Raw genomic sequence first — 15,521 nt, 5'->3', positions numbered from 1 at the left:
ACAAACAAAATGCACCATATATTACAGATTCAGAGAATAAACATTTCTTACATATTAGCAACTTTCATACATAGTGAAAATAAAATATAAAGATGGGGTCACATAAATTAACAGATTATTAACTCACTAAATACTTCACTCTGCTCTTTCAGCAAGGATATAAAGCGAAAAGGCGCTACCGTAAAGACTGGTGTAAAAGCGCAAGGAAATTTATGCGGCGAAGAAGAAGCAGCTGGCTTGACCGCGGCTCACAAATGACCGCTCACTTTACCGCGGTGAATAAGCTGTGACATTTTTATGCATAGACCTGAATTCAGTGGGAGGAACCCAATTATCCTGTACCTATTTCTCATTCCATGCACATCCAAGTCAGCATTGAACTGCATAACGTAACAGAGGACGCGTGTTGCATAAGGGCAGAGAAAATGGGTAGCTGATTTTATCGATCATCGGCCACCACTGTCCCGTTTTCGTAAGACTTAAAAAAAACACAAAAACAAGAAAAAAAATGCAGTCAGAGGTTGTACATGGCAACTTGTGCCAGGAAACTGTTAATAAACTCCAAAAATCAGTTACAACTCCCTTAATCAATGCCATGTAATATGACAGATCGGGAGCGAACCCAATGGGCGCGTGGGTGGGCGGGATTTATATGGAGAATCAGCCAATCTGAACCAGGAAGCCACAGGCCATCCCAACAGCTGCGAGTAGAAGAGCCTCACAGCGTTCGGTGTAGCTATTGTGGCTTATTTCAGCCTGTTGTAAGCAATACATTAGTCATTTAGACGTGATTAGAAATGCTGTTAAATGTTACTGGTAGATGCTCGTGCTTTATGTTAAAAATAGGCAACTTGTGGAGCTAAGTCACGCGTTGACGTTAAACGTTCTCTGCGAAACTTTTGCAGAGTTGAAAAAAAGGAAACAAAATTGCCAAAATGGAGAGTCACGAACGGGCAGCGGCAGTGGGCGACGGCGTGCTCGACTTCTCACGCTTGGGTTTGAACACTCTGAGCGTTGACAGTATCACCGACAGGAGGAAAAGAGACACCAAACAACTCTACCTGAACTACAACCGACTAGGCTCGCTGCCGTCGTCGGTCACCCTGTTCTTCAACCTCGAGTTTCTGGACATTAGCAACAACGGACTTTCGTTCATCTGTGAGGACATTATGCGCCTGACCAAGCTGAAAACACTTATAGCCAAGAACAACCGCTTGGACGAGTTCTCGCTGCCCAAGGAGTTCGGCTCTCTGCAGCTGGAGGTGCTGAACTTTAGCGGGAACCGATTCGAGGAGATCCCGCTTCAGTGTACCAAACTGCTGCGCTTGCAGTCGCTTTCACTCGGAGGAAACAGATTGAAAAGTATACCTGCAGAGATAGAAAACTTAACCAGGTAAGGTAACAACACAAAACGGCCGAAAAGTCAATATATGAGTGACGTTTCAGTCCAGCGCTGAGGTAATGGATTACGTATAGTGTCCAATCTGCATATCTTTGCTTGAGGCAATCGACTATATTGCATACGATATAATCTGACCAACTGATAATTGAGGGGGTGGAGAGGAATCAATCTTTTATTTCTCTCCAGTAAAGCCCTCTGAATATTACCTGTATTGGTCACTACATTGGTTTTTTTACGACTTCCCTTTTGGTTAAATTTAACAATGTAATTAGCTATGGTCGTTGCTATGGTTATCTGCTGCAGAGACGGGCCAGCCTTTGGGCCCCTCGGCCCGAGCTAAACCCACCACCAACGACACACTTCAACGCTGCTAATACTAACTATATATTGTCCACGCTTCGTCTCGGCATAATACATCTGGCACAACTGTTATAATGGGTAACTATTGTGCTTGTAAAAAAATAAATAAATAAATAAATAAAAGAAACCAGCAGACAATAAGTTTCTAAAACTAGTTAGCTGTTATTTAGGCATAGACTTATTTTTTTTTTTTAATTTATTTGCATAGCAATGCAATTGTTAAAACAGACAATATTAACTAACTTAAATAGAAACTTGCTAACTTAGTAGTTGGTTACCAGTGATAATGCCTATGGTTTTAATGCAAAGTCGCATCTAGTCAAGTCTAGGCTTTCATCTGTTTGAATCACTGTTAGTGAATCATAATGATAAATAACTAAGATAAAGGAAGCATACCATTATCTTGCTTTTTTTTTTGTTTTTTGTTTGCTTGTTTTTTGTTTGTTTTTGTTTTTTCCTGTTTTGTTCATACATCCTTTTTTGTTTGTTTGTTTTTTTAAATCTCAGATATACTTATTGCAATCTGTTTGCAGTTACTTAGTGTGGATAAACACTGTCCTAACTCTGACAATGAAAATTATTATCCCAGTAGCATTAAGTTGTCAAACATTCACTTTCTCTTGTATGATTACACAATAAAAATATACATTCATCAACCTGTCTTATGTGACATTTTCAGGGCTTAGACTGTTTATGACTTGGCCTGGCTCTGCTCAGCCAGTCAGCAACAATATCTGAATATAGCCAACTAAATCTCACCTGTCAGGCGACTAAAATATTACTGCTAAGATCTGCAATTTGTTTCCTGATGTTTCTGAACTTATTGGACGCTAAACATGTTAAAATGCATAAATCCATAAGTTGGTGATTAATGAAATATCTTAGTAAAAATTACTTTTTCCTGCTGTTCTTTATGTTATGGAATTTCACATACACTTTAAAATTAAAATGTATGTGAAATTTCATATATAAATTGTTGAAATAATATATCATTTTTAATTTTTCTGCAAGTATTTTGAACCTATTATTATTTATTTATTTATTTATTTTTATTTTTAAAGAGGAAAAGTAGATGCTGTTTCTGGGGAATATATTAGGATATGTGAGTATTGGGCCCAGCAGTACTCGCAGTACTCCTTGTGCCATATCGAATGGGATCTTTCGACTGGTTGCTAGGGAAATGTATTTCTCTACTGGTTGGTTGTGGTTGCTGGCTCTCGCTGGGTGAAATCCGATTGTAAGAAGGTTCTTCACTAGAAATATCCTACTAATTGCTTTGGTTGCTTGCATATTGCAACAGTTGCTTGTAGATTTTCATGTTTGTCTGCAAACATTTGTTAATTACTAGCCGAGCAACGGAACAACTTGAAAAGGTATGACAAAAACTGGAAATGGAAGAGGTTTGTCTTTTACAGTAAAAGTTTTGCTCCAGCTGTGCAGCCAAAAATTTCAGAAAAAGCTTTTGGAGAAAAGTCTTTCACTTCCATTCAAACTGTGACTGCAGTAGCAACCAAAGAAACTATGAGGGTTTTGCCAACAGGGGGAATACACTTTTCCCAGTGACAGGTGATTGCACGGGGTCGCAGGCTTGCTTTCCTATTTTCACAGCAACTGCCATCAACCTCCTGCAACCACTTGAAGCTGCTGGTTGCCAAATGGTGTTTAGGGCTGTCTGACTGTGGCTGTATTCGATTGGAGTGTATGGGAAAATGTCCCTTAACCCTGACAAATTTGCTGGTGAATTTATTGACTCAGTCGCTCATTTTGGTTTCATGTTGAATAAGACACTAACTCTATTTTGTAAGTTTTGATTATTCAATTTCAGAAAGGAGGTTTGCGGCACTGTTGAAGACATTGTTGGCAGAAAATGCAGAAAGTGAGCAGTTGAATAAATTCACGAGCAAGAACGTGGTTTTATAACCAAGCTCAAAAGTTCACTGAGATCAGAGGAGCTCATTTCAAAATAAAAGCGAACAGCTCAAGTCTGTTCAAAACTTTTTCAGCCCTGTTTTCTGTTAAATGGGGCATAGCAGGGTAAGGACTTCTTATCTTGAACTGCTGACAGGTACAAGTGTCACAGTGACCGAATGCTGGGCCAAAGATCAAACCTAATCGTTTTATCAACGCGTACAAAATACTGCAGCTCAGAGGCAACAGATTTAATTATTTAAATTTAATTATGACACATACTGGCAGGAAGTATTTAGACTTTTTTTTTTTTTTTTTTTTTACAGTAAGCCTTTTATATGTGGACAGTACAGTATTGTATTCACCATTTTTCCTTGAAAACTGCTCAACATTGAATTGCATTTTCCAAATTCAACTACACATTCTCACATGGATCGAAGTCTGGGCTCTGACTGTGGCTGTTCCTGGAGGTGCTTATTGAGCAGAATGGATATGGTGGGCTTAATTGTTAATATTCTTGCATACTCACTTAAAATAACTTAATGACACAATAAAAGAAACTCCACACTGCTAAGCTTCCCTCAGTTTGTTGCACGGCTGTCTTTCGAAACTCATTACTTCGATGATGTGGAAGTAGGATCGTTACAATGTTACAAAGCCCTTTTCAGGTGATGCCAGTTAAATGGAAAGTAGTAGATGTCTGAAGATGTGTTCAGACCAAATGAGAGTTCAAAATATTTCATCTTCAGATGACAACCAGAAATGGTGGACAAACATACTTAAACTGTTTCTGGGCAGCCTGAGACCTATGATTCAACTTCTTTTATGTAGAAAAAAAAAAGGGGGGGGGGGGGGGGTCTTGGAGAATATTGAACAAATATAAGTGAATATTTGAGGACTTTGAAAAAACCCAAACAGTTGACTCTGTTTGCACAAAGGGGAAACTTGGCTTCACATTTGATGTGAACATATCATAAAAGGGATATTTTATAGACGAGCCACCTAATTGCTGCAAAAAGACAGTATATACTTTTTTTTCTTTATTATCAGGACTAATAAAGTGTGTGTGTGTGTGTGTGGACATTTACGTTCTTGTCTCAGCTTTAATGCTGCATCAGCTGAAGCACCCTGGCAACAGTTGTGCACGCAAAGAGATTCCTTTTGGTTATGTGTCCTATAGCACCTGATAAGGGTTCATTAAGTCTCTTTGCAATGTAGGAAAGTTACTGTCCACTTGCTATCATAATCATTGATAAGCACACTTTGATTACACACTGGTGATCTTTGTTTCCAAAAAGCTCAGTGACTTGTTACAGCACAGGTTTAAAGGCCGTCTCCTGATCTAATTGATTACGTCATACAAACTCATCTGTGTTCACTATCACTGTATGTTAAGTTTTTCTTGTTCTTCAAAAATAATCCCTCATGCAGCAAAATGACTTGTAACTCTACACATTTTTCTGCCTGAGTAATTTTCAGTTTGTCCTTGTTGACCTAGTTGCCTGTAGTCCGTCCTCGCTGACCCTGTGAGTTTGTGAGCCTCATTCACACAGAGCTGGTTCGCACTGTGTTTTATTGAACATGAAAGGACAATCCAGTGCCCAGTATATGAACCAGGAGGTCCTGGATCACAGAGACAACACTGATTGGTCAGGGATGAGAAAGATGGAATGCATCTGAAAAAATCCTGAAGCACACTGGATGGTGCTTGTATGCGAAAACTGTCACTGCAGCCAAATCTGTTATCCTAATAAAGGTTTCAACTACATTAATATGTTTTTTTAAAAATTTTAAATCTAAACTTATGCTGCATTTCTGTCTTTTAAAGTCAAAGCATCTACTGTGAATTAAGACTGTTTGATCCTCTGGACATTGTTTTTGAATTGAAATGCAAGAAGTGACTTCCATTAAAATGTGTGTACAAGATTAGAGCCTGCCTGATATGGGATTTTTAAGGCAATACTAATGGTTAATATTGGCTAACCAATAAATCAGTCAGGCTTTATATAATATCTCTAATATATATTATAGACTATATAAAGGGGAAAAAAAGTCAAGCTAGTATTCTTTGACTATATTTCCCAAAAATGGTTAATCTAAAGGGGGGGACTTGAGTCACTTTTCATTCCAAGCTCCTTAGATTACTGCGATGTGGATGACTGAGAACCTACAAAGACAATTGACCTGATACAACTCCATAAGATTTGTGACAGACATTGGGGGGGGGGATTAATTGTAGAGTCTACAAAATAGACATTTAGTCATATTGCCAATAAACTAATACAAAAAAAAAACTGGTGAATTATCTAGGCAAGCAGTGAATGAATGTGTCGTGCTGTGGTGTTTCAGGGGTGCAAACAGAAGAAGAAGACAAAGTACATGTAACCACATGAACCAGCTTTATAACCTTTAAGGACGCGCTGAACTTGATTAGCTGATAAACCTTGCATATCAGCTAGATACCTGTAAGACGGAGAGAGGTGCTATACTAACAAGTTTCTTTAGGTTTATCCTTCCCATGACCCAAACATTAGTCTCAGCAAGCGATCGTGTAGGATGGCTGGTCATTGTGCAAGTTATCACTAACACTGCTGTGATCAAATGACAGTTTATAAAATACAGCAGCGGGCTATAACAAAACTATGCATGGATGATGATGTACCGTGAGTCAGTTCATGATATGTCTTTGAAATTGTCAGTAGTTTTGTTTCACGGTGTTGGTGTGGGCAGTGAGCAGACCCTGAATGTCTCCGTTCTTTTCAAAGAGAGGCTCAGCCACCAAGGACAGGATAATGGCTTCATGTCTCGCAGTCGCTGTGTCATCAGTTCCTGCAGGCAGATGGCCTGACAGCTTACTTTCGCTGACCAGCCACCCATAGCGCTCTCATGTCTCTCTTTGATGCCATCCCCTCACCCCCACCCACTCGTGTTCTTGATACCTATAATAACTCAGCATGGTGGGGGTTTTTTTTGTTTTTTTTGGGGGGGGGGGTATTTAATTTTTTTTGCCTAGCAACAAGCATGTATGTCTGTTTTCCTCAATGTAAATATCATCATCATCTCAGAATTTATTTCATGTCCTTGTTTTGTTTTTTATTTAAATCAACATATTTTGTAAGCAAAGTTTCATATTTGGTGACAAACCTGAACTCTGACCATGAAAAGGTGAAGCTTCAGCGCCCCCTTGTGGCATACTTTAATGTAACACTTTATTTGTTTATTTAATGAGATGAAATCATCATTGGTGGCTAATACAGTGCTCTTTGTGGTATCTGTGGCCCTCAGCCATCAGCAGGGTTGACAGGAGTCTGAAGCTATGGCTATAAACTCCTATTGTCTATAGGAACAATAGACAATAGGAGTTTAATTGGGGGAAGAAAAAAAATACCTGCACAGCAGCAATTGTGATGGAAAGTGTAATTTTATTGCATTTAGACTTATTTATTTAAATTTGTCATGGTAAAAATCACAAAGGAGAGAAATGGATGCTCTACAACAGAGCACCATATGAAAGATGGTGCTCTGTGTGATGCACGGAGGAAAAAAATCTTGAGATTGCAAATCAATACCTGTTTTCTTTTGTCATCTGTCAGTTTGGAGATGTTGTACCTGGGCGGAAACCTTATTTCAGCCATTCCTCCTGAAGTAGCGAATCTGCCCTACCTCACCTACTTGGTCCTGTGTGACAACCGCATCCAAAGTGTCCCACCGCAGCTCACCAGGTAATATCAGCACTCTCCAACTATCCTAGCAATCGCCACACACCAGTCTACCTACAGCTTGACTATATGGTCTCCTCAGAGATGCTATCTGAGTTAGAACTGTAATTTATCCTGCATTGATCTGGTAGCTGAACTTTCAAGTAGTCATGATTTTTATCAAAGTGCAAACAAAACTGACAGAGTGCTTATGCATCCGATTCTAGGCTCCACTCTCTGCGATCTTTAAGCCTACACAACAACTTGCTCACTTACCTGCCGAGAGAGATCCTGAGCCTGGTGCACCTGCAGGAGCTCAGTCTTAGAGGCAACCCGCTGGTTGTGCGCTTTGTCAAGGAGATGACCTACGATCCACCCTCATTGCTAGAGCTGGCAGGGCGCACCGTTAAGAGTCGAAATCTTCTGTACTCCCCTTTTGACCTGCCTGCAAACCTGGTGCGTTATCTGGACTTGGCCAGCAAGTGTCCCAACCCCAAGTGTGCCGGTGAGTTGTGCCTAATGATTACATGCCATGTCACCAGTTTCAGTGAACAATAGGTGGGTGAGGCTGCTGTGCTCCAAGCCGGAGCTGTGTGCCTCAGATAATCAGATTGAGGATATCCTCTCTTTGATATACAGATTTAAATGTAGCAAAAGAAATCTCACATGGATTAATTGTACATATGGTGACCTCCTTATTTGAAACTTATTTTATGAGCATCTATCCATTGTATCAGTATATATGACAGGATAAGGATAAGCGTCATAGCTCCTTTAATTTTATCTTGTGACCTTCCTATGGAAATTCCATATCCCAGGTTGGGAACCACAGTTATGTCACCATGCTCACCACACTTGTGAGCTGCTCACTACAACTGTTGTTCCTCATATTGTATATTATCCATCCATTTTCTTCTGCTTATCTGGGGCTGGGTCACGGGGGCAGCAGCCCAGGCAGAGAAGCCCAGACCTCCCTCTCCCCAGCCACCACCTCCAGCTTATCCGGGGGAACACCAAGGCGTTCCCAGGCCAGCTGAGAGAGAGAATCTCTCCAGCGTGCCCTGGGTCTGCCCCGGGGCCTCCTCCCAGTGGGACATGCCCGTAAAACTGCGCCCAGGGGGCATCCTTGTCAGATGCCCGAACCACTTCAACTGGCTCCTTTCGATGTGGAGGAGCAGCGGCTCTACTCTGAGCCCTTTCCGAATGGCCGAACTTCTCACCCTATCTCTAAGGGAGAGGCCAGCCACCCTTCGGAGGAAACCCATTTCCGCCGCTTGTATTTGCGATCTCGTTCTTTTGGTCACTACCCACAGCTCGTGACCATAGGGTGAGGGTAGGGACGTAAATCGACCGGTAAATTGAGAGCTTCGCTTTTACACTCAGCTCTCTCTTCTCTCCGCATCACCAATCTGTCTGTCGATCTTTTGCTCCCTTCTCCCATCACTCGTGAACAAGATCCCGAGATGCTTAAACTCCTCCACTTGGGGCAGGAACTTGTCCCTGACCCGGAGTAGGCACTCCACCCTTTTCCGGCTGTGGACTATGGCCTCAGATTTGGAGGTGCTGATTCTCATTCCCACCGCTTCACACTCGGCTGCGAACCGTTCCAAGGCGAGCTGGAGGCCATCGCCTGATGAAGCCGACAGGACCACATCATCTGCAAAAAGCAGAGATGAGATCCTGAGACCACCGAAGTGAAAGCCTTCCACCACTTGGCTACGCCTAGAAATTCTGAACAGAACCTATGACAAAGGGCAGCCCTGGCGGAGCCCATCACCCACCAGAATATTGAATTGTGTGTGTGTGTGTGTGTGTGTGAAGAACAGCACAAGTTACTGTTACTTAAGCCTGACTGTGCATTTCCTGTCACTCTTCTTGTTCCAGGTGTGTACTTTGATTCGTGCGTGCGCCAGATCAAATTTGTAGACTTCTGTGGAAAGTACCGGCTACCCCTCATGCACTACCTGTGCTCCCCTGAGTGCACCTCTCCCTGTAGCTCCAACCCGCAGAGCGACGCAGAGTCTGAGGAAGAGAACAGTGTGCCTGCTGACCGCCTTCAGAGAGTGCTTCTGGGATAGTACGACCAAGAGGAACATCTGATCCTCTGTCCAGACAAATCCTTGACAGTTTGCCATTGTTTTTATAACACTAACAAGGACCCTGATTAAGACTTTATTGGACATATTAGTGCTCATACACATTTTTATTCCCCCCCCCCCCCCCCGTTTCAGCCACTGAAACGCACAAAAAAAGTGAGACAACTTACTAATGTGAAATCTATTCTATGAATGTTTTCGGTTGGTTTTTTTTTCTTTTTTTAATCTTTTTTTTCTTTTGTTTCATGAAGCGTGTTGTCTCACCATACATCAGTCTATCTAGAGCACATGAAGGAAGGTCCTTCCACACCTGCTTGCCTCATGGTTGAGCACAGGAGGGCAGTAAAACTCTTGTTTGACTGAAGGAGTGAAAGGATTCTTTTTTGTTTTCAGGGCAACATGTTTAGTTGTAATTACAACATTTCATTCTGTGCAGATGCTACAGTGTATTAGTCTGCATTTTCACTTTGAGTATGAGCTCTTTGTCAGCCTTCATCTGACTTTATTTGACCATCAAGCCTGATGTGCCAACCAAGAAAAAGTCAGTGTTTTTTATAGTATGTGAGCAGGAACTTTGAACACTGTTTCAAACCGCGGTACTATAAATATTTTTTGTGGTTTGAGATGGGCTTATGCGCACTTTGCTGTGGCCAGTCCCCCAAAATACTAAAGGACCAGTATGTAGGATTTTGATGGGGAGGGTTCACTTTCAGTCCATGTGATCAACCCTGGAGGACCAAAAGAAAATTAAACATTGCTGGCCAAAGCTAGATATGCCACATAACTGAGGAAAAGTGCACACCTGTCAATTTTCCAGCTATTTCAAACCACATGTTTAGATCACCCAAATATGAAAAGCAAAGATTTGTGAACCATAAGTTAGATATGTGGCTGTCTAGTCAGCATACTCAATGACAAGGGAGAACTAAACTGTGGTCAAGTTTAAACCATTGTGTGTCATTTCAAATAAATCATCACTGACAACCTGGGTATCTGTGAAGGAGATGACTGAGGACCGAGTCCTCACAGATGGAAAGTAACTGTTAACTATGCCAATAGAATATGTCTTTGCTTTTGAAAGACTGGGGTGTGTCATAGACAATGGTTCACATGGAGTCCTGCACTCTGCGCTTTGTTAGCAGTTGTGAAACAGTTGAGTGTCTGATTATGGGTTGTAATGGCTGTGCAGCATTTTGGCTAAACACAAACCAGATGAACAAAACCTGGTTTTGGCTTTCAACACAGGAGCGGGTCCTCATCCACCAAGCTCCAGTGTTTCTACTTTAGCCCAGAAGAGATGAGCCAAACATTGTCTCTACAGAGGACCTTTCATTAGCAGACGCTCCAGGTTCCTCAGAGGTGTTGACTTGGTTGTCATGTTGCTAGATCCCACTTAATCCTGCATACTGCCTTCCGAATAGCAAGGTGGCGATCTTTTATCAGTGCTTTTGTCTCAACTGCATGCCACCTTTGGGGGGGGGGGGGGAAGGCTGCGATGGCTTAGTAGTTTTAAATTAACTCATAGTGGTTATGTGGAAGAATGCTTATCCAGGCTGACTCACAGGAAGTGGATGTGGGTTGGGCCAGGGAAAACCATTCACTGTGTTCGCACAAAAACAATAGCTATTGAGCGCAACCCAGTACCAGCCTTTGTGTTTATGTTCAGGGCTGTTAGTTTTCTGTGGGCATAAACATATGAAGATGTATCTGAATAAAACCCACAGTCAGTGATATATGTATGGTTACATATCTGCTGCAACTTTCTGCTTGTGTGGAAAGCTGGGTCATTTTATAATGTCCCAGACAGTTTGTGTCCATTAGTCAGGAGAAGAAATCCAATTTGGCTTCACATTAGACCTTAATGTTAAGAAAACAGAAGAACGTTCTTCTATGTTACAGAAGTTACAGTAGTTACAATTCCTAAGTGCCTTACTAATCAAGACTTCTAACAGCAAAGCAAGTATGAAGAAACTGATATATGCACCCTGAAATGTGAATAATTTAGCTTTATAAAAGTCACTTATCTGATTTCCATACTCATCTGTTTAACAGCAAATATACAAAATAGCCCTTTAAAACAAAATGGATTTATATAAATGTATAAATCCATTTTTAAAAAAATGTTAAAGTGCTACATTTGTAACAAGCTTTGGAATAGACAATGCTTTAACCTCAGATATTGTAAGTAGATGTACAGTAAATAATGACATTAATAAAGACTGATTGTTATATCTTTAAATTGTGTTTGTATTGTGATCTTTTCTGATTGAATTAAAGCAAATGGGAGCAACAACTTGGAATTCTTCAGTTGCATTTATGTTGTTATACGATTTGAATACAGAGGCTGCTTTTTAAATATCTGGTATCTGTAATATGCATGTGTGCAAATGATTCGCACAACTATTAGCTGAAACTATAACTAATGTCAATTTAAAAAGTTACATGTTCACCGTTTTAGTCCTGAAAAGGACTGAATTGCATTCCTTTTACATATATTTTTTTGTATGTGTTGGTCTGAGCAGCAGAATCTCCTCAGATCCACACAGCCTGTGATTACAACTACATTGATTGCTGTTTAACCCTAATAGAATCAGAGTACTTTTTAATGCTGGTAAAAAAAATAAATATATATATACACACACACACACACACACACACACACTCACACTCACACACTATTAGGTACACCTTATCAATATTGGATTACCTTTTGTTTTCAGAACTGCCTCATTCTTCGTGGCCTATTCTCAACAAGGCACTGGAAACTGTTTCTGCAGATTTATTGACTGAAATTTCCTCCAAAACCAATCTGATTTTAGCTTTGTGATATGGTGCTCTATCCTGCTGGGAGTGGCCATCAGAAGATAAGTACACTGCGGTCATAAAGAAATTAATTTGGGATGGATCAATGCCTTCATGTTATTTACACCAAGTTCTGAACAAGCATGAGAATATTGCAAACGAAATCAAGATTCATTAAATATAATATTTTTCTAATCTTGTATTGTCAAGTTTTAGTAAGCCTGTGCAAGTTGTAGCCTCTGTTTGCTGATCTTAGCCAACCTGTTGTGGTCTGCGGCCGTACTCCATCTGCTTTAATGTTTGATATTCAACCACTCATTGCATTAGTTGCAATAAGTCTGTTGCCTTCCAAAGAGCTTGAAGCAGTCGAGCTCTGTCATAAACAAGGTATTTTTCCCCAGAGAACTGCTGCTTACTGGGTATTTCTCTTTTTTTGGACCATTCTCTGTAGAGATGTCTGTGGAGGAAAATCCCAGGACACCAACAGTTTCTATGCAGTTTCTGGCACCAATAACCATGGCAAAGGCAAAGTCCCTTAAATCTCCTTTCTTCCCTCATGCTGAAGCTCAGTTTGACTGGTCATCTTGAATTGTCTACATGCCTACACTTGCAATGAGCATGTGTACTTATTAAAGTGATCACAGATGAAAAGTAACACTCAGTTCTTCTGATCAGTTACTTGCAGATATTTCCTAATACTGGCCACATGCCTAAATTAAATAAGAACAGGGTTGGATTGGCTTTTGTAGAATCACTGGTTGCTGCTATTATCTGACTAGTAGTAGTGAAACCAAGAAGCTGCATTGTTTTTTATGTTGCACCAAATGCTGTACAGGCACCTCACAGCACCTGTTCATGCTCATGCTGTTTTTTAGTTGCAAACTGAACTTGTTTGGGTCAGCGTTCACAGAAATACTCTTTTTAAAATGTATTCATGCGCAACACTGGCTCCTAAAGACTTTGTGTTTGTTGTTTGCACGAACCGTTCCATTTTGTAGCTTGAATATGTCCAGGTTTCATTTGCATATGAAGGTGAATTCATTCTTGCATTTGAATACCAAGAGCCCTTTTCTGATACAGCTAGTGAATTCCGCCTCTCACAATCTGCAAATCCTTTAACATCAGCAGCCAAAGGCAGCTAAACTACTAGTTTGTTTTCCTTTCTCTCGCCTCTTTTCACAGTTTCTGTTCTTACCTCGGCATCTAATTCCACTTCTTTTCACCTCACTGTTTCATTAAGCCTGGTTGGCAAAGAGGGTAGCACATATTTTGTTTATTTTCAATGGTCTTTGAGCAAGTCACAGCTGGGTTCCCCTGTTTTTGCAGCGTGTCTCTTGTTCCTCATTTCTGCTCTCAGCACTTGCACATGAACCCTTCTACCAACAGCAAACACCAAGGAAACACTCTGGCATCACTGTGCTGAGTTACATCTATGGTTTGCACGCACACAGTGGTATACCTTGTCTGTTAAATAAGGGGATGCTGTCAAATGCAACCTGAGACGCAAGCAGTGATGAAGCACAGTTAGCTGTGACTGGTAGCTGTCACCAAAACCAAAGAGTCAAATCAGTCCTGCAGAGTCACAGAAAGTAAAATACTGCTTGAACATAGACTTTGAAACCTCGGATCACTCCTGAAGCAGAATGGGCCTGCAGCAAGGAGGATGTTTTAGACTTCTCGAAAGGTAGCGTCTGTGTAGTCCTTGTCACATCTGAGGATTAATGCAAACATATATAATTTTTGTTTGTTTGCTGAATTCCATGCAGCACAGCTCTCTTTGGTGGTTACACTACAGCATTGCAGGTGATCCAAAAATCAAAGCACTTCTACGTGTTTTTTTTAAATATACTTTAATCCTCTTAATGCCCCACAGTCTGAGGCATACCAGCCCATATCAGCTCGTAGTAAAGCCAGTATGTTTTACACATGCGTGCCAGACCTCACACGATCGCTTTCAAATTTACACTTATTACTTATGACAGCCGCACACTGCAGACACCCTGTCAATAAGGAAGCCTTGTCTTCAAAGTCATACCGCTAATCCCGCCGACAGTGAAAATCAGGCTGGAGTTTGGAGAAGCAAGAAGGGCGTAAGAAGAAGTGGCAGGTAAATAACCATCCAGAGCTGAGCAACTGTGTTTTTGTTTTTTTGGTTTATAGCTTCTTCCCTTCCTTTGTTTTCCTTAAGCCATTCAGTCTTCTTTTATCACTTATCTCTTATTCATTCATCTCAGGCAAATGTTTGCAGCAGCCAACACTGTCACATAAATGCTCGGGAACTTTGAAAGAAACCATGTGCAGCAGCTAATCACACACAATAAGGAACATGTGACTGCAGCTTTTGGATATATTTGCCTTTCATTGATGATGTGTAGTAGAAAAGAATGGCTGCAAAAAAAGCATCACTTTTTCAGTCTTTCCAAAGCATTTAACAGCAGTCTGCTTCAGCATTTGCTAAAACTGTTGCATGTCTTTGCTTGAGTGTCAGAAGTGTATACGACAGATCAAATAGCTTAAGACTGTGACACGGCAAACTCCTTTTTTGGATCTACAGTTTCACAATGTTGACAAATTTTTACATCAATGTAAACAATGTAATCAATCACATTATATAATAGAAAGCAATAAATCCAATTAAATATAGCTAACGATGAAAATGAGAATGATTCGATTGAGACCATAAATGGAGCTAAAATGAGAATTTGATTAAATAACAGTTATTTGAGTAAACAAACCCCTAATGCGTCAGGACTCTTTAAAACTGTTTAACTTTAGCTGTCAGTTATTGCATAATCACTTGTTACCTGTTTATTTTTTTTAACAAGTGTGTAGGCTGATGCTTTACAGCTACCACATTAATCATTATCATAATCCGCTGCTTTAGAAACACCATGATTGGAACCTGCTTGGGAGCTTTGATTCAAAGTTTCTAATCCAGGTCCATAGCAACACTGCAGGAGGATCTGCGGTGTTCCAGAGAGGGCTTTGTCTCCCGGTATGTCAGTGGGCAAACCTGGGCATGTCACGGAGGAGCGTCCGGGCTCAGGCAAGGACAGCTTGGAACTGGAAAAAAAAAAAAAAGATTGTGATGCTTCAAACGTAGAACAATGTGCTTCCACCCACACAGTACACTGTTGGTGCTGCGGTCACATGTTGGACCACAAATGCAGATGCTTCCATGTCAGGAAACAGCGGTGCATTCAGGAGTGGTTCAACAGGAAATGGTGTGTCAGGAGCTTATAAGCTTTGCTTGTT

The 15,521-nt window shown here is 40.8% G+C and overlaps 1 protein-coding gene across 1 annotated transcript; it reads left to right on the top strand.

Annotated features, from left to right (window-relative positions):
• Positions 1-697: 697 nt before the first annotated feature.
• Positions 698-11,703, top strand: lrrc58b (leucine rich repeat containing 58b). Its single transcript, XM_086266836.1, has 4 exons — positions 698-1,393; positions 7,264-7,392; positions 7,596-7,873; positions 9,253-11,703. The coding sequence occupies exons 1-4, from the start codon at positions 936-938 to the stop codon at positions 9,444-9,446; spliced, it is 1,059 nt and encodes a 352-aa protein (XP_086122962.1). The 5' UTR covers positions 698-935; the 3' UTR covers positions 9,447-11,703.
• Positions 11,704-15,521: the final 3,818 nt, after the last annotated feature.

The sequence above is a fragment of the Aulonocara sp. 'chitande type north' Nkhata Bay genome, linkage group LG16, assembly GCF_057382095.1.
Source record: "Aulonocara sp. 'chitande type north' Nkhata Bay isolate Kocher_YH1m ecotype deep benthic linkage group LG16, A_spYH_male_GT1.1, whole genome shotgun sequence".
Lineage (NCBI taxonomy): Eukaryota > Metazoa > Chordata > Actinopteri > Cichliformes > Cichlidae > Aulonocara > Aulonocara sp. 'chitande type north' Nkhata Bay.
The sequence above is the reverse complement of the archived record's forward strand: the minus strand, read 5'-3'. Positions and strand labels throughout refer to the sequence as shown.